This window comes from Dreissena polymorpha, chromosome 13 (assembly GCF_020536995.1).
Source record: "Dreissena polymorpha isolate Duluth1 chromosome 13, UMN_Dpol_1.0, whole genome shotgun sequence".
Taxonomy (NCBI): Eukaryota; Metazoa; Mollusca; class Bivalvia; order Myida; family Dreissenidae; genus Dreissena; species Dreissena polymorpha.
Window position 1 is genome coordinate 30,446,736 of NC_068367.1, and position 26,866 is coordinate 30,473,601.

General features: G+C 34.8%; 2 protein-coding genes across 6 annotated transcripts in view; both read left to right on the top strand.

Moving 5' to 3' along the window:
- Window positions 1-4,016, top strand: part of LOC127855065 (motile sperm domain-containing protein 2-like) — a 56,797-nt gene extending 52,781 nt beyond the window's left edge. For all 4 annotated transcript variants that reach the window (XM_052390402.1, XM_052390401.1, XM_052390403.1 and 1 more), the window contains one exon: window positions 270-4,016. In XM_052390402.1, the coding sequence (XP_052246362.1) occupies window positions 270-470 (201 nt within the window). In that variant the 3' untranslated portion in view covers window positions 471-4,016. The remainder of the gene's footprint in view (window positions 1-269) is intronic.
- Window positions 4,017-5,384: 1,368 nt separating this feature from the next.
- Window positions 5,385-26,312, top strand: LOC127855074 (uncharacterized). 2 transcript variants are annotated; one of them, XM_052390428.1, is made up of 3 exons: window positions 5,385-5,439; window positions 23,065-23,213; window positions 23,962-26,312. In XM_052390428.1, exons 1-3 carry the CDS (start codon window positions 5,400-5,402, stop codon window positions 24,907-24,909), a joined length of 1,137 nt encoding a protein of 378 aa, XP_052246388.1. In that variant the 5' UTR covers window positions 5,385-5,399; the 3' UTR covers window positions 24,910-26,312. The 2 variants fall into 2 exon arrangements, with proteins under 2 accessions (XP_052246388.1, XP_052246389.1); XM_052390429.1 differs by lacking the exon at window positions 5,385-5,439 and adding an exon at window positions 16,669-16,884.
- Window positions 26,313-26,866: the final 554 nt, after the last annotated feature.

The window sequence follows — 26,866 nt, forward strand, 5'->3', positions numbered from 1 at the left end:
CTGTCTATTCTTTCTATACCTGGCAAAGTTTTAAAACAGTTTGAGTCAGTTTTAAAAAAAGGTGCAGACCGGAGTTGCAGCACAGTTTTCTTTATATAGCTATTGTAAAACCTTATTAAGTCTAGAAGTTAAATTAATAGTGCAATCTTTATGAAACTTTATATTAATATTTGTTCTAATGATATCTCAGCAGAATTCGAAATGTAAAGCCCGGCTTCCCCTGAGCGAGGCTCAATTGTGTAACACTCGTGCATTGTGGTTGTTTTCAGGTTGACACTTTACTTCTGACCACGAAAAGACTTCAACGGAATGTTCAATACCTTGTTGTGAGTCAGTTGTTCCTGATACTCCTTCTTGTGGCCTTGTTTGTATACTGGAAGATGTACACAGAGCAGGAATCTGGGGTCAATAGGGAGGACTCTCAGACACAACAATGTTTAAAGATGGTGCCTCAATGCCAAAATAGCTGAAGAATGATTCACAGTTTTATACCTCTAAACTGAAATTTGAGTAGTTTTAGAATATGAAATAAATATAATGTTGTAATCAAAAGGTTGACCAAAGGGGTATCATTGACAGATATATATTTTTGTAAGATTCTTACTAAGATAATTATTGTGACATTTATACTTCAATTTGTTGTTATGCTCCCCCAAAAATTTTGGGGTGAGCATATAGTCGCCACTTCGTCTGTCCGTGCACAGTTTTTGTCCGGGCTATTTCTCAGCAATTAATGACCGGAATTCAATTAAACTTTATGGGAACTTTCACTACTAAGAGGAGATGTGCATATTATCGGTTGTGGTCGGATGATTTTTCACAGAGTTATGGCCCTTTGAAATTTTCTATAAACTGTACATATAGTGCAATTCTTGTCCCCCCCAACTACTGACTGGAATTCAATGAAGCTTTATGTGAAGCTTAACTACTTTGAGGAGATGCGCATGTTATTTGTGGGTTCTGGATAGATGATTTATTTAAAGAGTTATGGCCCTTTGAAATTTTTAAGTTGCTAAACCATCCATCGAATTTTTTTGTCCTAAGTTTTGCCCCTCAAGACATTTCCTTTTATCTGAATATATAGTGCAATATTGTGACAAAAAAACCTTTAGGGAGCATCACCCATTTCCGACGGTTTCTTGTTTTTTATGCTGTTGTTTTTCTATGCGAAATGGAGTTACCCTATTGAAACATTCTTATCAAAACATGCTGTAATAACACCATTAATGAAAGTATTATAAAATGTGCAATATCTTGATTATGGTTGTATATATAAAAAATATTGTTGATTTTTTTTCTCTGAATCATACTGCAGTGAAAAAAACAAACTTTGAAAAATGACAACAGTGAACAACAAACTAACATTTTAATTGATATCAATATTATTGTTAATGTGCCATATATCATGAACATAACATATGAAATAATTATAATGCAATTGTAAAAATAATTTTAATTGAATGTGAGCATCTGTCTGGGAAAACGGGTCTAAATCATATGGAAAAAGTGCCGTCCCAGATCAGGCTAATCAGGGATCACACTTTGTGTTTTAATGGTATTTTTTATTTAAAGGAAATCTCTTCTGGGACAACACTTTATGCACATGCATTAAGCCCCGTTTTCCCAGAGTAAGGTTCATTTATATTAGAAGTTGCTTGAGATATTTCATCACACCCCTTGAATATAAGTTGGGCTCTTTTCAAGCACTACTTGGCCCCACTTCTCACCAGATATATTCTGATAATCAAAATATAAGCAGCTGTAAGGGACTATTAAGTGGGTAACTTCTACTAATATTTTTCAAGTTCTGTTATTAACTTTGAGGTTGTATGTTTGCTTTGTGCAAAGTCCATTGTGAACTTGAAAAAATCACAAACCAAAAAGTGAATATTGTTGGTTACAATACATCAAATAGAGGTAAAAACGCCAAATAGAGGTTATAACACACCTAATTGAGATTATTAAACACCAAAAAGAGGTCTTCATTGTCATTCTTTAAAAGAATTTTAGCATGGAATGCTGCAAGTTTTGTTCACACTATACATTAGATGGTTTATTGTTAAAATGCAAAATGTGTGGATGAATTGCATATTTAAATTAGTACAGATTACCCGGTATGTACTTATGATGCTTCACAGCAAACTGTGTTTAATGCATACATAAGTTTCTTGAAGTAATACGGTGCAAATATTTTGAGTTAAAGTAACGATCTCAATGCTCACTGCGCTTAAAGTCTTCAATGACTGAATGTTTAAAGTCTTCAATGAAAACTGTTATTCTTACCGAGCAGATTATGGGACGATGTGAAGTTGCTTTTTGCACGCTTTTCTAGCAGATAATCATTACCAACATAGGGAATTTAATTAAAAAAAATGTATGTTGTGGCCTTATTGAAAATTTTCAATTTTCATTTTGTGATTTTCAATAACATTCCATAATGGATTGTATGTCTTAAAGGCCCTATAGAGGTGACGATCCGTAATTATTAACCGATTTTTTCCCATATTTTATTTATAAAGGTTATCAAAAAACAATATATATATATATGCTATTGGACATACCATAAAAAATTAGCTATACAACTTGTTCTGAGCTCAAAATACAGTGTCCTCCAAGTGAATTGTGTTTACAAACAATCAGTTTATTTACATCGCTGTTTACTCGGGAAAGTGAAAGTGACTTCGGTAACCAAAAATATATCGTTGATTTTCAACGTTTTCCGGTATCACTCACAAAGTAGGTCTCTTCTAAATGGTTAAAACGTTTTAAGCGATCTAATATATTAATTTCTGCTCATAAAAAGTTGTTTAAAATAGAATTAAATTTGAATTTTCTTTCGGCTGTTTTTAGCATATATCACCGCTTTGAGGCTACACACCACGTTAGTTGCAAAGTTGTAAATATTTCTTCCAATTATGAAAAGGGTATATCTTCCATAATTCTTGACAACGTTGCACCTAAGCTGTGTTATTAGCATTTTATATGCAAGAGTAACTGAAATCCGGTAAAAATTAGACCAATTTATATGCATCATAATTGGATTTGTCACCTTTATAGGGCCTTTAAACTTAAAGTTTAAATTGTACATGCTGATTAAACACTATATTGTACACTTGTTCATTCTATAATGTTCATATGAATGACTGTGTGCCATGTGAAATGTAAATTCGGTTAATATTCGCTGTGGTCATCATTTGCACAATGGCTGATGTTTGAAAAGCAAATAAATTAGATCTCCACAAAAACTTGATCCCACAGTACTCAATAAATGAGGAGCATACATGTATATAAATGTAAAAGATACTCATATGTTTAACATTTAAGACTCCTGTCACAGTTACATATTTATATCGTAGATTCTGTCCGGAACTAAATGTTACAAGTAACATTTTAGGCCGATTATTTGAAGCCTCATCAAAATCAAGAGATTAGATTCGTGATTTTTAGCTCGGCTGTTTTTGGAGAAAACCCGAGGTATTGTCATAGCCAGCTTTTCGTGTAGTGTCGTCCAGGTCGTGCTAAAACCTTTACATTTTGTCAAGGTTTTGAACATTGGCTCTAAAATCAAAGTGCTTCAATCAACAACTTTGAAACTTGGTATGTACCTGCACCTTGATTAGTTCTACATGCCACACCCATATTTGGGTCACTAGGTCAAAGGTGAAGGTCACTGTAACCTCTAAAAAAAATATAATCTGACAAGCTTTTTTAATAATTCACAACTGCACCCGCAGCCGAGCGTGGCACCCGTTATGTGGTGCTCTTGTTTTTATAAATTGATTCATCCAGCCCATTGTTTTATGCAAGTAAAATTAAAAAGTACAAACATAAATACTACTAATGTTTGTATACAAAGTATTTAAAATTGTTTTAAGACTTGTCTAACAGATTTTGTTACGTCAGTATTTGTAAAACAATTATTGTGAAACATATGAATCATTGTTTGCTTGTCTTCGTTGACTATTAAAATGATTTTATAATTGTTGATTTAACATTAAATCAATCTGATAAGCTTGTATGTGTCTTGTTTACTTCCAGCTCTCAACAAAATGACCCTACCTGGCCTTGATGTTGTTGATGTATATTATTTATTTCCATTTAAAAGCCAATGTCAATATTTAAACTCTCAAGTCCATTAAAGTATATGCCCAGAGAATAATTATACTGATTGTGTATGTTATTAGCTCACAATAAGCTTATGGTAAGCTTTTGTTGTGGGTGGCGCCGGTATTGTACGTCGTCAACAAATTGCTTCAGATAATCATATCTCTTATAGCCCTGTTTTGATTTCATGAAACTTTATTGGAATGATCCTTGTGTGACTCTTTAAAAGTTGTTTATAATGTTCCTGTCGATGGAATGTTTGGGTCTTCAGAGCTATTTATAGGTTTTATAAGAAGAAACTTTATAATAAAACTTTCGGTAATTGCAAGGGTTTTTGGTTTTAAGTTTAGTGTGTACCTTCGTGGTAACCTTGATGGTTTTCTACAAAGTGTGTTCAAATTAATACCATGTCTGTCTGTCGTATATGCATATTATCTCGTGTACTACGATTGTTAATGATTTATACCAGTGAACCGGTTGGTAAGAGTAAGAGTATCTACTGCTTAAAATCACTAAATAAAGAATGCCGAAAGTTTTTTCGGTCAGCAGATTGAGTTTTTTCATTGAAAGTCCTTCCGACAAAGTGCGCATTATAAAAATTGGTCACACACTATCAAAGACCACAACAAGGTTAGAATTACGTTCTTTCACAGTTTCTTTGTCCAGAATTTTCTTCAGAGTTTCAAAAAATAAGTATGGTGTGCCATTTGTAGAAGAGACCATCTAAAGATGATCGTCCCTTCTTGTTCACAGTTATTGTGTGATATGACGATACAAGCAGTAACATTGTGAAACAGTGGTCAGTGTTTGCAACAGTTACATAGGGTACTGATACACTTTTATGTAATGATCATATGTTTTCATACACTGTGTTTTATACAACGATAGAAGAATAGCGGTATAGATCAGTTTGTCGATTTATGGTAAGGTTCCGCTATCGAAGTTTTCGTTTTATTTTCAAATATTTCTACTGTTATGTTTGTGTTCTACAACGGATATATTATTTTTTCTCATATCTAGTTTCTCAGGTGTGTTGCTTTATTCTAGCTTAAATATATATTCTGCAAAATGGTTTTGTCAAAATGAATAATTATTGGGAACGGAAGAACCCTGTGTAGACAAACCAAACTGCAGACAAAACAGGGCGGTCAAAAAATGCCGTTGTTCACCAAAACTCATAAAATTGATTTAAGTGTAGCATGTGTTAATATTGATCATCATATAATGTTATTGTATAGTAACAATGCACTGCTTTACCCCAGGAAACCCGATGCCTGGTGAGCAGCGTAAGACCAATGGAGCAGCGCGGTGTATTTTTGACAGAACTTGCATACGGTAAGTAAATTGGAAAAATTTAAATATTTAAAGTCCAATTTGAAACAACTGTGAATTTACATTGATAACAAAGGTATTGGCCTACATGAAGAAAAAATCCTGACAAATTTTCTTAAAAAATGAGCGAAATGTGGCTCCTTGAAGTAGAAGATCGGGCAAAATGGGCCATGTTCGGGCATTTAAGGGAGAAAAACTGCTTTAATTTGCAAGCCCTTACAATAGTTTAAAGATTTATACAAACTTACACATGTCTGCCATAACCTCTCAGAAGGATTTCTCCAGAAAACTATTTATTGTGGAGAAATTTGCGTTTTTAATGACCATGTTGGGAAAATATGGATACCAACTGGAGAAGACCAGGCAACCTTATGTGAGCAGCGACTTTATAATTCTTTTTCGTGACAAAAAACCTAATTTCCAGCCATTTTGTTGCAATTTCTTTGCTTTGTAGAGACCTCTAGTAAGTGTATGTGGTCACATATGCATACAATAATATATATTTTTAAACAACTGGTAGCAAGATGAGTTGCAGATAATTGGTCAGTTACCACATTTTAACTAACTATTTTGACCTGTTAATTCTTTTCAGCTCAAATCAACAGTGAAAAATGCCCATAATATCACTTTAAGGAATCATAAATATTACAGAGTTAGTAACATGAAAATGATTAAAACTTTGTGGTTAACATGTTAACCATTTTAAAATAAATAAATGCATGCACTTATTGTAAGTCACTATTGTGGAATGAAATATAAATTATTAAAAGTGCATACTAAAGTGAGTATAGGTAAAATGTCTTCTACATTCAAACATATTATATCAACATGAGTGCTATAGTTACTCTAAAATCTATTATTGTCATTGCACAATATCAAAGACTGCTCGTGTATGTTAATTTTTTACAGCAACTAGCTGCAAAATGAGCTTTTACTAGTCCCATATTGGTTGGCAACTTTGCTTGTTACATCTGCAAGTGGAATAGACAGGAATAGTTGCTTTTGCGCAGTGTTCTATTTCATCGTCGTAATATATCACAGGCATTGAGCAGAGATGCTTAGTGTTTGCTGGTGGTGTGGTTTTAATAACTTATCAAACTTCTTCTCAAGAAGGTCACGCATTCCTAGACATCTTCATGATCTTCTGCACAGAGACCCCGTCTGGCTTTTAATCTCCCAGCTGGCTCGTCTGATGTTATTTTGTGCTTGAACAAAAATAAGATGTAATCAATAGGCATGAAGTTCAGCAAATTTAATTCATTATACTTTATCTATTGGCAACATAAAATATCACATTTCACTAACGGCGGCATAAATTACCCAAATCTACCGAAATCTTCCCAAATCTACTCAAATCTACTTAAATGTACTCAAATCTACCGAAATCTACATGAAAATAATTATTTTACATCATGTTTGTGTGATGGGCACTATTGTTTTGTTTAATGCTTCATTCTTCTCGTGACAATATGTAATTTCCCAATAAAAAATACTTAAAATCAAATATAGGTTACACACCACTTACTAATTAATCTTCCCAAATCTCTCCAAATATACACCAATTAAAACTAATCAAAGCCACTTGTGTAATAAATTTGAAGACAAATATATATTGCTTCCTGTGGTTGCTATAGAATTGTGTCGAAAATACCAACTAATGTCTAAAAAGAAGTAAGATAGAGATATCAAGGTACGTAAAGAACACAGAAAAGCCAATAACCGCGTACCGAAAGCGCAGTGCCATTATCAAAAGCGAATTGTAAAATGTAAGTACTGAAAAAAATCAGATGACCAGTAAAATTTCAATAAAAGAATAACATGAAACGTTTTTTTATGAATTAATTGTTCAAGGACTTTATCTTACAGCTTCGATCTTAAACGCGCAATATAATGTAAATTAACGATGTCGGCCAATAAAACAACATGCCATAATGGTGCCGGGAATCAATTGCCTGACAATTAAAACATTAACAACGAACGAGCACAATTGCTGTTACAAACAGGGGTTAAGTTTCGATAATTGGTAACATTCGTATGGTGAAGTCGTACAAATTGAAATTTAACTTGAGATCGGGCGGGTAGGGGCGTTTAGCGTAGACCGAAATGGCACCAGAGCTGCAGATAAGGATTTAGTCTAAAGGGTATTTCACCCCCTGATATTATTGTCAATGCGTATTTTACTCCTTTGTTTCAGCCATAAAGGGTTAGGAATATTTAGGGGTATTTTCCATTTCCATAGAAAACGGAAAAAGTAAAAGGCGTGTTAAATCTAGAAATAGTATTATTATTTGTTATTTATATTTTCAAATGCAAACAGAATATATTTAAAAAGACGATATGAACAGTCTTTCTTTAAAAAATCTTCCCGCAAGTTGCTTAAAACGTCCCTTTTCGATCCACAAACATGATGGGCCGCCATTTTTATTACAAACTTATTTTGATTGACTTACTTTTGATTCAAAGGTTACCTTACACTAAAAACTTAACTGGATTATTGTTAAACCGGTTACGCACTTTAATCGATTTAAAATACGTACCAAGATTTGTAAAGCGTTTTGTTACGTACTGGGCCGATTTTTAATGCGTTTTTTTTATTTTTTTCAATACGTAAATACGCAGATACGCCTCTTATCTAGAGCTCTGAATGGCACATTTATTAAAACAGAAAAGTGTGACGGATTGATGCACAGAGAGCAAACCATAACCCCCCCCCCCCCTATGCAAACTATGTTTGAAATAAACTCAATCATAACGGTGGGCATTTAGCAATCAAACTTCTTTTTTTTTTCGGTATTGATTTGTCATAAGAGGTATACTTACATGAGCGCGCGTTGCTTTATAACATCTCAGTGCTTGATAGTTTTAACTTAAGTATATGAATAAATACTAAGTACCCAATACAATTATCATATTTACATCCGTGGGATAACTTTATATATCATGAAGGTCTCCGTTTTCGGCACAGACGATCTGAACATATGTCATTGACAACCTTACCAAGTATTATAATTATCTGAAGGGATAGAATCAGCCCTCGATATAGGTACGTTTTCGGTTTACTAAACACATTAACTGTTAACTACAAAATTACATGTGATTGCGGTGCACGAAATTTGTCATTTGAAGGCCTCATTTAACCGACAGCTTTAGTCACATTAATCGAAAAATCAAACTTATTCTACTCGATCCCCACTATTTGAAGAAAATCATATTTAGCGGTAATAAGAAAATGTTATTTGAATAAGATGTAGAAATTTTTTTTATGCGGAATGTTCCACTGGCGTAACTTATGAAAAATCGAACACTCGCATGTTTGCGTTTGTAGCTATTGGAAAAATACACTTTAAATATGGTTTATGTTATGTGCATTTATTCCACATGAATACTTGAACTATTTCCGAAAAAGACATGTTTCATTTAAACAAGACGATTTACAAATTTTCTTGCAATACAGTCTTTTTATGATGAAATACTGTAACCCTTAAAGTATCAGCAGTAGCTTTGTATTGCTCGTTATATATGTACATGGGTCAAGTCCATAATCGACTATTATATAAAGCCATCAAAGAAGTAAAGTATTTAAATATAATAAATTTTACTTAGTATTTGTTATGACAAATACAAGATGATGTCTGTAATGTAACTCGTATGGCACTGTGACAAGTGGTATTTAAACAAGGATACCAGGTAATGTATACGACAATTTGTGAATATTGTACCCATGTGAATGCTTCGGGGGCATTATGGCCTTCTTTTATGTACTGAACACTCAAACGGAAAAATAAAATAAATAATATGAAACAGGTTTTAAACGACCATCATTATCTGGTTAATATTGGCATGATAACGAATATCTATACTAGGTGATTGGATAAGCTTCTTCGGAAATTGGGTTAATCACAAGTCGCCATTTTGAAGGTGATATGTAAATTGTAACTTATAGTTATACGTATATAAGGTATACCTTCAGTTTCTATGCTGGAATATTAATAACCTAGCAGGCCGTTAAAGTGTATGAGCTTCACATCTCTTAACAAATGTTGAAATGCCGGAGGTAACCGTTGTGAGGGGTTTGCTTAATGAGTTGTTGAACACGGGTAGACTAGTATAGCTCTAGGGTCATTATGTATCATGTTCAAATGGTTCACATTCACGCGATACAATCCTTCTATAAAAGTTTAAATCAGAACTCCAGATAAGAGCCGTACAGCCGTAAATACGGCTTTTTAATGAAGGTTTACGCATTTATTTTTATAAAATGGACGTACAATTACGACTTTAATATCCTTTTAACGCATTTACGAAATAAATCTGACCGTACGGATACGTTCGCGTCAGCGCGGCGTGATGTGCTGGTCTCTAACCTAACGGCGCTTTTCGTTAATTTAAATTACCGAAAAATTGTATACTGGGTTCCGGTATTATTGTCTATTTTGTCGCGTGATTTCCGTTTACTCGTAAACCCGTAAAAAACAATATGTCTGCGCGAAACGGAAGGCCGTCAAAAACACTTTGTTGTCATATAATGGCTAGCTAGACACCGTCGTCTAACCATCCTGACATTCAATCTGTAAACCCAGAAAAAGACACTGTCGCCCCAATATGAAACGATTTGATTGCATCGGTGTTGAAAACATCCACATTTATTGTCCAATCTTCATGAAACTTGGTCAGAAGATTCATCCCAATTATATCTTAAACGAGTTCAGAAATGATGTTCTTTGGTTGAAAAACATGGCCGCCAGGAGGCGGGGCATTTTTCCTTATATCGGTATAGCAAAACCTTGTTAACACTATAGAGGCCACATTTATTGTCCAATCTTCATGGAATATGGGCAGAAGATTTGTCATGGATGAGTTCGAAAATGGTTACGTTCGCTTGAAAAACATGGCTGCCAAGGGGCGGGGCATTTTTCATTATATGGCTATATATGGCTATAGTATAATCTTGTTAAAACTCTAGAGGCCACATTTATTGTCCGATCTTCATGAAACTCGGTCAGAAAATTCATCCCAATAATATCTTGGACGAATTCAAAAATGATGCCGGTTGGTTGACAATAAGCTTAGAATAATGTTATATTTGTAACAATTATTAAATTTCGTGTTAACATTATATGATCACTTTGTATTAACCCCATCCATGTGACATTCTCACTAAAACATGTTGTATGTCATTACTTTTTTTAATTGATCTTTCCTCAAAAGGATGTATGTTTTGTATATAATTGTCACGCATGCTGTTATTGCATATGTATGTTTATGGCGATGAGCTGTATGCTTAAGCTAAAATAAAATATTCTGTTCTGTTCTGTTGAAAAACATGGCCACCTTGGGGTCGGGGCATTTTTCCTAATATGGCTATAGTAAAACTTTGTTAACACTCTAGAGGCATTTTCCTAATATGGCTATAGTAAAACTTTGTTAACACTCAAGAGGTCACATTTATTTTCCGATCATCATGAAACTTGGTCAGAAAATTTTTCCCAATGATATCTTGGATCAGTTCGAAAATGGTTTTGGTTGCTTTTAAAACAGGGGCGGGGCATATTTCCTTATATGGCTATATATGGCTTTAGTAAAACCTTGTTAACACTCTAGAGCAGTGATTTTTAGCACACCTGAGCACAACGTGCTCAAGGTGAGCTTTTGTGATCGCCTTTTGTCCGTCGTCCGTCGTCTGTCGTCCGTTGTGCGACGTCAACATTTGCCTTGTTCTCTCTCTAGAGGCCACATTTATTGTCCAATCTTCATGAAATTTGGTCAGAAGATTGGTCTTAATGATATATTGGATGAGTTCGAAAATGATTACGTTTGCTTGAAAAACATGGCTGCCAAGAGGCGGGGCATTTTTCCTTATATGGCTATAGTAAAATCTTGTTAACACTCTAGAGACCACATGTATTGCCCAATCTTCATGAAATTTGGTCAGAAGATTAATCCCAATAATATCTTGGACGAGTTTGAAAATGATACCGGTAGGTTGAAAAACATGGCCGCAAGGGGGCGGGGCATTTTTCCTTATATGGCTATAGTAAAACCTTGTTAACATTGTAGAGGCCACATTTATTGTTCAATCTTCATGAAACTTGCTCAGATGATTTGTCCCAATGAAATCTTGGATGAGTTCAAAAATGGTAGCCTTTGCTTGAAAACATGGCTGTCAAGGGGCGGGGCATTTTTCCTTATATGGCTATATATGGCTATATTAAAATCTTGCTAACACTCTAGAGGCCACATTTATTGTCCGATATATATATGACTATAGTAAAACCTTGTTAACACTCTAGTTATATTATAAAGTGCTGCTTTAATGAATTCTTACAATGAAGACAATGTTAAGTTAATATCCTTCATATTTTGCATATTAAACTTGCAATAATCTATAGATTTTTAAAATTAAATAACACCATTAATTCATAACCTCTTTACAGTTTAAAATTATTTATTTAATTCAGTTGCCCAATCTTCAGGAACTTTGGTCAGAACATTTGTTTCCTGTGTAGTAAAGTTTGGTTTTATTATGTCATTGTTATGTACCATTAACTGTATTATTTAATTTTTCATAACAAAGAATTTTCATAATTAACATAACTGTTTTAGTCATTATTACTTATGGTAAGCCTATCAACTAAGAGATAGCTGAAAGAAAGACAAAATGTATACAAATTTGCAGTATATATCTCCCTTGTTTAACCTGCTGAGTCATGTTTCCCAATCTATTTTTACTTCTGCTCTATAATTTGTTAGACCCCTTGGATCCAAAACACTAAAAGGGTAAATACTTCAAAATGCATATTTTTTCTAGTATAATGCCAGTTTTGGCTAAGTTGTAATTTCTTGTGTAAATCTGTACTGATTATTTTGTCACATTTGTTATCAGTTTGTAGCAAATTAATATATAATGGGAACTATTACTGATAAGCCATTTTTGAGAAATTCCCTGCAGATATTGATCATTGCAGTGTGTAACTTTTTAAAACTCAGCTTTCTTAGCCAAGTAGTGTCTGATACAGTTAGAAAACCAGCATGAGTTGCCCTGAACAAATTGATAATGACCACAGACTGACAGAATCATGATTCCAAGGTACTTAATTACCCTCTCACCGTGCTCTATGCCAGATGTTAATATCAGTGGTCAGTAATACAAGCTAGTTGTAGTGTTTGATATATTTTATTTCACAGAAGGAGTATTAAATGCATGTTTTTCGGCGTGCTGTATTAAGCCAGCTTTTCACCTTACCTGACCTTTGTAAGTGTCCAATAAAATTCAAATAAAATTTCCCGCGGCTAGGTACGAATGAATACACTTCATTTATTCCATTGGCTGATTTGAGTATACCACCAGAACATTGGAAACATATACGCGTCTTTGTAACACTGTTTTACTGCATGAAACAATTTTATCTCTAATGAAAAGGCTTAATAGATAGAACAGTTTTACACTCATTTCTCGACATCAATACAGTTTGTGGTTGCACATTTTATTTTCAGAGGATTGCCATGGCAAAAGCTTTTATACTTAAAGGCTATGTTTTCATATTTAGTATTTACTTCCATATTCCGGTCAACATGTTAACATGTAAAAGTATAAAGAGCAGTGGAAGCGAGGCCTCACTTTAATGCATTGCATTTCAACCCGTGAGATATCGGGTCAATTCGCGGTTAGTGTGCCTGGATGTCAGAGTTTATATACAGGTCATCACCGGAGTTCGCGGCCAGTAAAATAATCGTTATATAATAAAGACGATATCCGTGAACTAGGTGACCAGGAATTTTCTTTAGCCAAGAAATATGTTAAATGAAGATGTTCAGCAATATAATTATGATATTCCAATAATAGATTCTTAATGTGTTTTCAACAATACAATGATAAATATTATTTTTGATTAATTTAACAATAATTATTCCACCATATTGACTTATGTATTAAGCATGAGCGCGATGATTCTCGATACTGTTAATAATCAAATCAAATAGCAATGCCCGACAAACCACTAAAACAGGTTTGTTCGAAGAACGCGCCTATAAATATGGATACTTCGGGTGTGGCCGGTTGACTCATATGTTTTAATTTCACTTCCATTCTTCTTTTGATTTTCTGTTTTGTATCTATAGGTTTATGACCAGCAATATGTAATAATGTTAAAAAAGCCGCGAAAACTCCGCGTAACATCCAGTTCTGCGTGTGATTCAAAAAACATTCGCTATCCTTGATCTCATTCGTTGAACTATCAACGCCGTATATCTTTTTTAAAGATATTTCTTGTTAACAATTAACAAAAAATATGTAATTTAAATGGGAACTTCATATCAAAACAAGATTCCATAATAATTCACTTTATATAATCATATTTAAGATATGTTAACACATATCAAATGGATACTCTATGAAAACAATAAAGAAATAATTTCAATAATAAGTTTCTGGAGATAGAAATCAGAATCAGAATAACCTTCAAAGTCAAGATTTATCTTTCTTATTTGCAGAGTTCATTAATCAAGATTTAATCATTTTCAGGCTTTATGTATTAAAACGATGTCAGAAAATTGAAAATAAAACGGTAATGAATGATACACAATATTAATGAAATGAAATATAAAATCGATACATTTTCATATTTCTTAATTGTTTAGTGTTAAACAGCCTAATGTTGAATAATTTGTTTATAAAATTATATTTAAGTAAACGGCAATACCTTAAGTTAATTGAATTACAACCAATCAGCGGTGTCGTTCTGACCGGAAATAAGCGTTTGTCGAATAAATATTTCCGCATTACATAAGTGCTCACAAAGTAACATAACCCGTAGCCATCCCGTGACCGGTTCACTTGCGTAAGCAAACGAGACCGCAATACCACACCTGGATACGACAGTTGAGTTCGAAAATGGTTTGGATCGGTAAAAAAAAACATGGCCGCCAGGGGGGTCTTTTTCCTTATAATTATATAGTAAACAAGAAATATCTTTAAAAAAGATATACGGCGTTTTTGTGGTTGCAGTTAATGAAAGGTAAAGACTTCAATGAATGAGATCATAGATAGCGAATGTCTTTTTCTGTGCAGTTCTTAGCTGCAGCAAACGCAGTACGGGATGATACGCGGAGTTTTCGCGGCTTATTTTGCATTATTACATATTGCTGGTCATAAACGTATAGATACAAAACAGAAAACCAAAAGAAGAATGGAAGTGAAATTAAAACATATGAGTCAATCGGTCACACGCGAAGTATCCGTACATATTTTAAATATTTATACGCGCGTTCTTCGAACAAACCTGTTTTAGTGGTTTGTCTGGCGTTGCTATTTGATTCGATTATTAACAGTATCGAGAATCATTGCGCTCATGCTTAATTCATTAGTCAATATGATGGCATAATTCTTGTTAAATTAATTAAAAATAATATTTATCATGGTATTGTTGTAAAACACATTAAGAATCTATTATTGACATACCATATGATATTGCTGGATATCTTCATTTAACATCTGTCTGGTCTAAAGAAAATTCCAGTTCACCTAGTTCACGCTATAGCGTCTTTATTATGTAACGATTATTTTCCTGGCCGCGAACTCCGATCAGCACATAGGGTAGAGACGCAGCGATGACCTGTATGTAAACTCTGACATTCACACACAGTGGCCGCAAATTGACCCGATATACCTCGCGAGTTGAAATGCAATGCATTAAAGTGAGTCTTCGCTTCCACTGCTCTCTATACTTTAACATGTTAACATGTTGACAGGAATATGGAAGTTAGTACTAAATATGAGAACATAGCCTTTAAGTGCAAAAGTTCTCGCGCTGAAAATCTTCTGAAAATAAAAGGTGGACGCACAAACTGTATTGATGTCGAGATTGAGTGTAAAACTGTTCTATCTATTAAGCCTTTTCATTAGATATAAAATTGTTTCATGCTGAACACGCAGTAAAACAGTGTTACAAAGACGCGGACATGTTTCCAATGTTCTGGTCGTATTCTCAAATCAGCCAATGCAGTCAATGAAGTGTATTCATCTGTACTTGGCCGCGTGAAGTTTTATTTGAATTCTATTGGACGCTAACAAAGGTCAGGCTAAGGTGAAAAGCTGGCGTATACAGCTAACGCCGAAAAAGCTTTTGAACACTCTAGAAGTCACATTTTTTGCCTAATCATCATGAAATTTTGTCAAGACATTAGCTATGTGGATGTCTCGGACGAGTTTGAAAATGGTCGTGATAAGTGGAAAAACATGGGCACCAGGTGGTTAGGCAGTTTTATTTATATGTATAAAGTGAAAACATGTGAACAGTCTGGAAGACACATTATCTTCATGAAATTTGGACATATCTTGGATAGTTCAAAAATGATTCAGAACTGTTAAAAAACATGGCCGCCAGGGGGCCATTTGTTGTTCATTCTTCATAAAATCTTCGTTAGAACATTATTATGTTTCATTGATATCTTGGGCTGCAAAGAACAGGTTATTTCTTTTTTATCTCAGGTGAGCGACTTTGGGCCTTTCAGGCCCTCTTGTTTTCAGATTTGCAAATCTTTGTTGTAATTATGTTTTTGCTAGCAAACATTAGTACTGAACATTTACCACTCTCTCTAAAATATCAATAATATGCACCTTTTGACGATTTAAAAACCTGTAAGTTATAAAGCGTTACAAACGCGAACGATTGAATAGTTTGGAGAGTTCTGTTGTTATCGTTATATTTTGTAACATTACGCGCATTTCTTATATTAATGTATATAATACGCTATATTCAATATCTATGTCAGCACGGATTGCTGAGTGGTGTAAGCGCTAGACTTTTACTCTAAGGGTCAGTGATTCGAACCCAGTTGTGGGTTACTTTTTTCTTTCTTTAATTTTATTTTTGTTTTATACTGGAACTCTTTATTTCCGATGTTTACATTTATAAATTTATAGTTTTAAATGACAAACTTCATGACATGTCAACATTTGTGAACATGTCCCTTTAACGAGTACCAGTATAATGCTGTCGAGACATATATAAACCCGTATTTAATTATGTATCTAGATATATTTCAATGTTATAGTATAAAGCGATCCATTTTTTAATCTTTACTACACAAATGTTACTTTGAATTATAAAACTTAACACGTATTTAATACCAAACATGGTTTGTATGATCATTCAAAGAGAGATCCGTTTTGCTTTCTATTTCCGCTTTGACATTGTAACCGCACCACTCAACTATTGATTTCAGTTTTCCACACCGCACTCTATGCATCAAGTTTATTTATAGGCTAAAATTGTGTGTTGAATACATTCTGTAAACGCATAGTGAAAGCAAGGACCAATACACTGAATGTGCTCTAATACGGAGTATATTTGCTTAATTCGGATTAAATTGTTATGAGTTAAATTAACGTAATGTGTGTGATTAAATATCCTGAATGTTTACATATTGGGATAAACTAGCAGAGCATTCGTGAGTATTATGTGTTTATTATGTGTTAATTCTTGCGTACAGTAAATCAGGTATGTGTATTAAAACATACGTTTGTAAATTGAGCTTGACATAGTTATTAACATTAGTAAGCCCTTTCTACATTGGTTTAACATCGTTCAGTCATTGTTGAACTGAGCTTTTTTGTTTCTTCTTGTGTTTACTTCATCGACAAAACGATGTCTTTATCAATTACTGAACTTATAAATTGCGTTTAATTAGGCATTTTTATATTTTAAAGGGGCCTTTTCACAGATTTTGGCATATTTTGAAGTTAGTCCATATAAACGGACTCCCGGAGCCTTTGATAATTTTTGCTATGGCGGCTCTGGCAGCCCATTGGGCTATAAAGCTAAGAGCTGAATTATTGCAACTAATTTTGAAGTTTGTCATTAAATGCTTTATATTGATAAATGTAAACATTGGATTTTAAAAGCTCCAGTAAAAAATCAAGAATAAAATTTAAAAAAGGAAAAAAGTAGCCGGTACCAGGGCTCGAGCCAGTGACCCCCGGAGTCCTGGAGTTAGTCTGAACTAAAAACGCATTAGCTCTCTCGGCTATTCCGCCGGGTACCCACAGTGTAAGTATTTTATACATTATATAAGCAATCTTCGTAGTTTCGTAAATTTAAACGACAACAACAGAACTCTCCAAATTATTCAATCGTTTCGCGTTGCAACGCTTTATAATTTTTAGGTTTTCAAATCATCAAAAGATACATATAATGGCTATATTGGACAAATATCATAACTAAAACGAATATTTGCGAATCTGAAACAACTTTTTTTCAATTTTGTCAATTTACCAAACCGTGAAAAGATCCCTTTGATTCACATACAATTATTATATGTAAAGCCGATCCATCCAAACATTCTCTTATTGATCAATCAATCATTAATCCATAAATTATACTAGTCTCCCATTCTCCTAGTCCTATATTAATCCGCTCATCTATCCATCCATTAATCAATCAATCCATCAATCTATTATTCCATACATCCATTCATTGACCCCACAGTCCATTTATTCATCCATCCATTCATCATCTAATTCATCCATTAATCAATCAATCCATCAATCTATTATTCCATACATCCATTAATTAACCTCTGAGTCCATTTATTCATCAATTCAATTCATCCATTTAACAATCCATCCATCAATCTTGCATTCTATACATCCATTTAATGACCTCTAGGTCCATTTATTCATCGTTCCATTCATCATTCAATTCATCCATTCATCAATCTATCCATCAATCTAGGATTCCATACATCCATTCATTGACCTCTATGTCCATTTATTCATTCATCTATTCATCAATCCATCCATCAATCTAATATTCCATACATCCATTCAATGACCTCTAAGTCCATTTATTCATCCATCCATTTATAATTAAATTCATTCATGCATCAATCCATCCATCAATCTAGCCTTCCATACATCCATCCATTGACCTCTAGGTCCATTTATTCATCCAGCCATGCATCTATTCATCCACTAGTCCATCCATGCATCCATTATTAATATATCCATCATTCAAGTTGTCCGTGACCCGTCAATAGCATGTCTGTCCGTAGTATCGGCCCTCTTAATGAATACATACGGATTTTGGAAGTGTACAAATACAAAAAACGCATGTGTTATATGTCACTCTATAGTCAAATGTGTATTCTTGGACATAACAACGAAAACTGCATTTAAATCGGCATTGTTTTGACAAAATACTGGTTGGACTTAGCTCCCTGTAGTAATTTATATCATGTACAATTGTTCTCATAAAATGGCCTTTCTGATTGCATTGTAAGGTGCGTTACTTTGCCTGTTCTAACAATAGTATCTTCATGGAAAAAGGAAACTCTTGCTTATGTTGTTCTTAAAGTATGTGTTACATTTTATTTAAAAAGCTGCAAACAAAAAAATGATAAAGCTACTATTAATCCATAAACTGTTTATGGATTAATAGTAGCTTTATCATTTTTAACAAACCAACATAATTGTGTGTTTCGTAATTTAACAATCATAGCATCACCCTGAAATAAACATGACCTACTTTCCAATGAACACCGGAAATCAAGAGAATGATCGTCGTCATTGTCATGGAAAACCATTATATAAATTACGATTTCTAAAAATTGAAAATCACTTTCCAGCACTTCTTGAATTCTTTTCGTTAAAGGCATGATATTATGAGGAGGGCCGATACCTGAGAATAAGGAATACGTCTGATTCGTCTTTACGTTAGTCTTCTTACGACTTCTCCTCCTTAACCATTTGAAATTTTAACGAAATGTCACACGAATAATCCGCGGATGACACTCTTTCAAAGCTTTACAAATCGTTCCGGTCCATTGCTTATGGTCATAAGAGCTAAACATATAGAATATTAAAAATGAAAACTTCAAAGCTCACAAGGGTCTTAGCTTTACGGTTTTGTCTAGTAATCCTATACTTAACTGTTCAAATCCTACTATTGAGTTTTAACTGGCAACCCAAAGGGGCCACACTATTTACATAGACTTATACATAAACTAACTTTAAAATCTTATCTGAAATCACACGGGTTTAATATTTGGTGTGGTCTAGTGGTCTTTTACTCATGCCGAGGTCACATGATTGTATAGACTTGCAAAGTTAATAACTTTAATAATCTGTGAAGCCTAACAGGTAAGGGGTGCAATATTTGGTATGTTATATCGTATGGTGGTCCTTTATAAAGTTAGTTTATTTTTATAATTTACATATTGGAACAAATATCTTAAATCGCAAGGCTTAACGGTTTGGTATTTAGCATAAAACATTTTATGGTGGCCGGCATTAAGCAAACTCTTATTCTCTGAAACCGTAAGGCTTATGTGTTTAACAGATTGTCTGCGCCATCTTATAGTGGTCCTCTACTAAGTTTATCATAAACCTGGGGTCAAAATTGGCCCACCGAGAGGCTTGTTCAAAAGATATTGATTTTATTGTGAATACTTTTATTTGTTTTTATACCCTCTCAGACCATATACAATATATGTCATACAAAGTAAAAAAACCCAGCCCAGATGAAACGGAAGGTTATAACACAAACATCACAATTTCCGCACATAACATTTTGTGTTTCTACAATTCTCAGATGAGCGACGTATGGCCTTATGGCCTTTTTGTTAAATATTGTTGTTTTTGAGAATCGCTTCTTCCCTCAATATGCGACCCCCTGTATGTATTTAATTACAGGCAATGCATATCGATACTGTTACTTCTTTTTCCGTGTGATTAAAGCCCAATAAACCCTCAAAATAAACGAATATGTCGTAAAATATTTCGTAAAATAAATTTAACCCATAAAAAATCAGTGTTCCTTTTAGCATCAGCCAAAATTTCAATGGTTTGGTAACATAGATTGAACGAGCTACAAAATGCTCGTTTTTATTTTTGTATGCCTGTAAGAACTACCGTGCGTCGTGCTTCCAACGCTGCCTAAAGCCAATCTCGTGTTGGTATGTAAATGTTCGGATATCGTCGCGGAAAATTCACAGGGAGTATAGCAACCCCGGAAACCCGATATCATATCATTTTTTCATCACCATGTTTAATGTAACCCCCCGTGCACACATAGACGCCCGCTCTACTACGATCAAAAGGTGGCCGAAAACGTGGCCGATCGTGACAAATCGCAGGAGAAACGTTTTGGAGTCTTCAGAAGCGCAGTATGATCGCGGTAGAGTCTTCATGATCGGAGAGCTCTACGCTCTCGCCACGCTTATTTTGAACATGCTCAAAACAAGCGTAGAGGGATCGTAGCCAAAAAGAATCGGTGTAAAGTCGTAAAAAGAGCGTAGTAGAAGCGCCGTAATCGTACAGGCAGCGCGGAAGCATCGTGGAGAGATCTTCATGATCGTAGTAAAAGCGCAGTAAAATCTCTGAGTAGCGTCGTCGTATGATATTGAATGTCGCGGCAGTAAACGTAATAAGCGTTTGACGTAGGGGCATCGTAGAACGGTCGAAATGAAGACCATAATTTTCCAAATTGCTCGATTTAGACTCCGATCGGCCTCGATACTTTTTTTTTCAGATCGTGGCTTGATCGGGATGATCGTCGTAAAGTCGCAGCTATGTGTGAACGGGGGGTAAAGTCGATTTTTTCCACTAATACGATTGTTTTTAAGAAACCCTGGCGGATATGTTACTCGGGGACATTGGTTAATTTAATTGTCGGTGCAAATGTTTTTCACTGGCATACCTTTAAAGAAATTTGTAAATAAAGTGCTAAATATGGGACAAATCCCTGCATCGTCGACTTTAAATAGGCATATTTCAATAAATCCTGAATAATAATAATAACCAGGATTTTTCTAACATACATGGCAATACCTCCTTTGCATACACCAAAATATATTTTGATTCAAAAATGCCTATAAACAATTATAGAACTGGATTTACTTACTTACTACTTACCCTACCGAATTTCATCGAAATCTATCGGCAACTTCTCCTAGCACATCCAATTTTTCACAGCATATCTGGTTTCCGGGGGTGTATAGTGTCACACATACATAATATTTTACGAAGTATTCGTTGATGTTGAGTGTTTTTGGGGCTTTAAACGTTATTACTGAAGACGAATCAAATGAGTGTGTATGCTACTGATTACAATAGTTCAAACGTCACCATATTCAGTAACGATAATACTGTAATTTAAAATGATTTTTTAAAAACTTATTTGTATATTATTCATTTGAGTATTTGATTTATATAAGATTACAAGTGGTACAATCAGTGGTTCAATAACATATTTACTCGTTGAACTTGTTTGAAGACTTAACTACGTTGCAGTAACGTAAGACCTAATGTATAAGTTGGGACATGGTCCAAATCAATCGGATGTCATTTGGCCGCATACTTACTACTCAGTGATATTATAATCTGTCATTTGGAACACATTTCTTTTGTAGAATTAAATACATTTGCTTAAATATATAATTTCGCAATTAATTGTATCTAAAGTGTATGTTTGCTTAAAAAAAGCTTTGATAGATTTCAGATTCTAACGTCACTTAAAATTATAAAAGAAGTGGAAATAACAATAATTTGTCAACTTACAGAGTTTGAAGTTTCATTGTTTGCTATTTGAATGAATTGTAGCATTTAAATTGCTCAAATATTTGATTTATGCTTAGTTATCATCGTAGCGTTTAAAGGCAGAACATTTCAAACCATAGAGGTAACGGTGGGGTAGTGACATGGTGTCCGTCTTGCGATCAGGGGGTTCCGAGTTCAATCCAAACTTTGAACAGGGTATCTCAAGAGTTCATATATCGGCAGCAAGTACTGGTTCTTCCCAGGAAGCGGTCTCGAGAGAATCTCCGTTAGCTTAAGGCTTTTTATAGAATTGAGCTTAAATAAATTGGTTTCAACTTAAACTGTATGTGAATTATCGTGCTTTTTGGTTACAAACATAACTTCATGCAATCTTCAGAAGGATATCACATTCTAAAAGCTTCCATATCAAAGGTGTGGACAATTAAACTTTAAATACTCAAGTGGAAATGCGTCTTTAGATGGTGGGCTATATTGGTGGTATGATCGGTGACGGGTTTGCGTTTGTAGCTCGATCGGTAGCAGGCTTTAGATTTGTTGCTTGATTGATAGACGATTACATGTATGTATTTTTTATTCAAGATCCAACAGTGCTCATTCGGTTTCCACTTTTCTTAATTCTTTAATGTTTTAACAAACTGGGAGAGAGGTCATATCCATGTTACAAACAGTTTTTGTTTATTTAAAAATGTCATCAATCGTGTTTGTGTTCCTTTACACTAACCCGACAGATCCTATATTTTGATTCCGACCCTAAGTTTTATTTAGGTATTCTAAGTTGAGTTATCGCTCAGTTTGCTTCATTCGGTCATAGAAAATTGTCATCGAAAGCTTTTATCTTTTTTACATATTAAGAAAGAAAATGATGAAAATAGATTGTTTAAGACTTATATCATATCATTGAACATTAAGATAAACGCGTTAGTTTACTGTATTGTAAAAAAGGTATAAACAGTTGGCGGATCTTCTAAACATATTCCTTTGGTGATAACAGTGGAATCAAACACGTGTTTGGCCTGTTAAACAGATAACACAGTCAGTGTCAGTCTTAACCGTTACTGTGCCTTCCTCTTCAGCATTGTCCCTCCCACAATGCAACAGTTCTCGCGCTAAGTTCCGCCTTCTGATGACTGTGAGAGTGAAGCGACGGTTTGTGGTGGGCGGATGTCTGGCCGTGGCCTTGCTGCTCGTCGGTGTCAAGCTTTTCCTTGGCGTTGGCGACGAGGTAAGGTTTTTATGCTGATTTTATGTGGATTTCATATTGGTTCAATGTTTCAATGCTGTCAACGTCTCAGAACGTCTTTCTGATTAGACTTTATTTTCATGTTTGTGATTCGTTCTATTTCATTATTAATGTGCTCGTGTTATCATATATGAGATCTAAAAGCACAGCCCAACTGTAAACTGTTCATATAAATAGTGTAATTTTTGCTGTAAATCTATGAAGATCAGTTAACTATTAAATAGCATGCACGCTCTACGAATTGTAACACGTCCCAGGGGAAATTACTGTAAACAGATTTTCTCCAGATTTTTCGTCACAGTTGTTTCCTCTGCTGCGCACAGCAGCCCTCATTGCATGTACAACCCAAATGACCCGGTGTTACACAACATAATCAATTCAAAACTGGTCTTGTTTTCTGTAAAATAAAAAAATGTCTTAAACAGTTTTGCTAACGTTAAATTAACATTTTGTTAAAATCATACTTTAACTCTAGTAAATCTAGCTCTTCTCTGTTGATTTATAGCATAAATCTAGCTTGTTTTGGTCTAAATCATGTTTGCCTGTTTGGTTTGAACAGAAAATCAACAAATACAGGTTACCTCGTGCCGATGCTGTTGAAATAAATAGAGCAAGATAGACTGGATTTTTTAAATGTAATTTTAGTTATTTTTGTTTGTTTTTTTGCTGTTGAAAATTTTAACATAGTCTTTCTCATCCTTGAAACGTTAACATTATCTTCTGTCGGCAGATAATAATTCCCGGTTATGACCAGTTGGACTTAAACGAGTTTCCGGATCCGGGTATTTACGAGGCTGAGGATTTCCCGAGCGATGGACCCAGCAAGGTGGAGAAGATTATTCATCAGACGTGGAAAACTACCGAAATTCCGGCACGTTACGTCGACTGGATGAAGTCATGGTCGCGAAATCATCCGGACTGGACTTACATGTTCTGGACGGACGAATCTGCGCGCGCATTGATCGCAGACAAGTACCCACAGGTGCTTCCGGCGTACGACGGGTATCTGGAAAACATCCGGCGGGCAGACGCCATGCGGTACGCGATCCTGCATGAATATGGCGGGGTGTACGCGGATCTCGATATGGAAAGTTTACAGCCACTTGACCCAATCATAAGAAAATACTCGTGCGTTTTACCACAGGAACCCTACGAACACCCTATAATAGATTCTAACTTCGAGCATTTAGTGATCAACGCTTTGATGATCTGCAGTAAGGGGCATCCACTGATGAAGAAATTCCTCGACAACATTCCGAAATTTGCACATATGTGGCACGTGTTAGACAGCACCGGTCCGCATTACATTACTCTACTTTATAGGCAATATTTAATCGATAATAACATAGAGGCCGGTAAAACGAATGGAGTTTACCTGGCGCCTGCGGAGTACTTCTTTCCCACGATCGATCCTGTCAAATTCCCGTACATGCGGGATCGGTGTTACAAACAATTCGCGGAAATGTCGCATTTGCAGAAGACTGCGTGTGTTTCATTGAAGCGGCGCGGGTTGGAAAGAAAACCCTACCCGTTTTCGTTCACTGTCCATCATTGGATACATACGTACTTTGTCACAAGGTATTCTGTATCTCAGCCTACGGACATACATTCCTTTATACCTAGTGTAGTTATCTATAAATCGAAAACGGAAGATGTACAGTCCCGGATTACCCATTAGGCAGAGTAGGCATCTGCCTTAGGGCCCCGCGACTTTAGGTGTCCCATGAGTGTGTGACGAAATAATTTGTTTATGTACTTACTTAGACTATTCTAATGATTTGGCAATGCCAAATAATTTATTACATTAATATGTTTCGATTTATGGTATAGCATTCGCTTACCAGGTAACACACATTTATTATTCGCAAACATGTATTGTTTTCTAAAAATCTCCATCTAATACGTGTAATGTCGTATTAGAATTACGGTATTACAATGACATTTTTACCTATAAAACGACATTGTCTTGTCAGACTTGTCGCAGGTAGGCTTATTTTATTTTGGGTGTAATCGAATAGGCGCTGGCATTGTAGTAGGCACTAGGCCGACCAGGGGCCCGGGACGTGGGCCCCAACAGTTTCACTTCATATGAGTCTCCACGGTGCTTATTCGGCACTGATGATTTAGCCTCGAGTTCTGGTGCTTCTGTTACTTAATTATATTTGTAAAATACTATTAAAACCAATATCTCTATCTATGCGAGTTATTTGAAAACACCCGGTAACATTTAGGATATAATTAAAGCCGACGGTTTTCGCCTTTGTTTTTGAAAATCGGCGCCCGAGTTTAAATAGTATGAGACGCGTTCTGAGAAAACGGGTCTGTGCGGATTGCACAGGCTAATTTGGGATGACACTTTAAACACACGCATTAAACCCCCTGTTCAAAGAGCAAGGTTCACTTATTTGCATATGTAATGCATATGCCGTTCATGTTCACACACGTGTGGTCTTCCCAGGCCATATTGTGGTATAGAAACATCACCCATGGGCTTTATCATCCTGAAGTGGAGTTGTCCGCAAATAGTCGATCTCATTTTGTCCAACTTTGCTTGTCCATACCACGGATAGCTTCAACACAAATAATGTAATATATGTAATATTCACATTTCAATCTCACCCACTCCACTGTTTGCATTTGCTGATCTGATAAACCCCGCCTAACGTCATGTCGGTAGGAGCTACCGTATGTTTTGTATGAAGCTTACGTTTTCCCTAAGATGTTGAATTCTTATAATGCTGTGATGAACTTGTTTACATTGAGCTTCTTCTTCTGTGAAAATTTGGCTAAATGAATATGCATTAATTGTTTAATCAGGGACGACACTTTCCGCTTGTATGGAAGTTTTTGTTTTATAAGAAGTCCATTCTGAACGAAAATCCAGTGTAGGATGAAGGTGTCGTCCCTGATATCCATATGCGGACTGCACCTGCTATTCTGGGATGACACTATGCACATGCATTAAGCCCCGTTTTCCCAGGATAAGGCTCTCTTGTTGTTTTTTATATAATTTTTGTACCCGCGATATTTCAATTTGTATTTTCGTTAGTGTTTACCTGTCATAAAACGTACACACAGTGATCACTCGTTCATTTTTATTTCGTTTAGTAAATTACTTTAAGCGAGTATATATAACACTTATTCTTGAATATATATATATATATATATATATATATATATATATATATATATATATATATATATATATATATATATATATATATATATATATATATATATATATATACATATATATATATACAATACAAATCTAGAATTAAATTCCAGAAAAGGTGGTATCAGAAAACGAATAAAATAAGAGTTTTAAATAATTTCGAATGATTTCCGTTTTACTGTAGAAGACTTATTCTTGTTCAAATACATGCAAACTTGTTGGAAATATGTGCATGTTTGTTCAGACGACACATTGTCAAAATTTTATATTCTTTAACAAATACGAATAAACGTGTCTGTATCCGTTTAAAAATTGGTATTAATGATGTTCAATGAAGTAAACACATTTTGATCTGTGGCACCATTATAAGATAGATAATATATTTGATGGTACATTCATCGTCACGTGTGTTGGATTAAGATCGATATATGCATGCTAACATTAAACTCGTATATGCTCG

Bases quoted from the DNA above. Each gene is read 5' to 3' on its own strand.
- LOC127855074 (XM_052390428.1), top strand. From the start codon at position 5,400: ATGGAGCAGCGCGGTGTATTTTTGACAGAACTTGCATACG. The intron at 5,440-23,064 runs GTAAGTAAATTG...CTTCCTCTTCAG, and splicing joins TTTGACAGAACTTGCATACG to CATTGTCCCTCCCACAATGC. The intron at 23,214-23,961 runs GTAAGGTTTTTA...TTCTGTCGGCAG, and splicing joins TCCTTGGCGTTGGCGACGAG to ATAATAATTCCCGGTTATGA.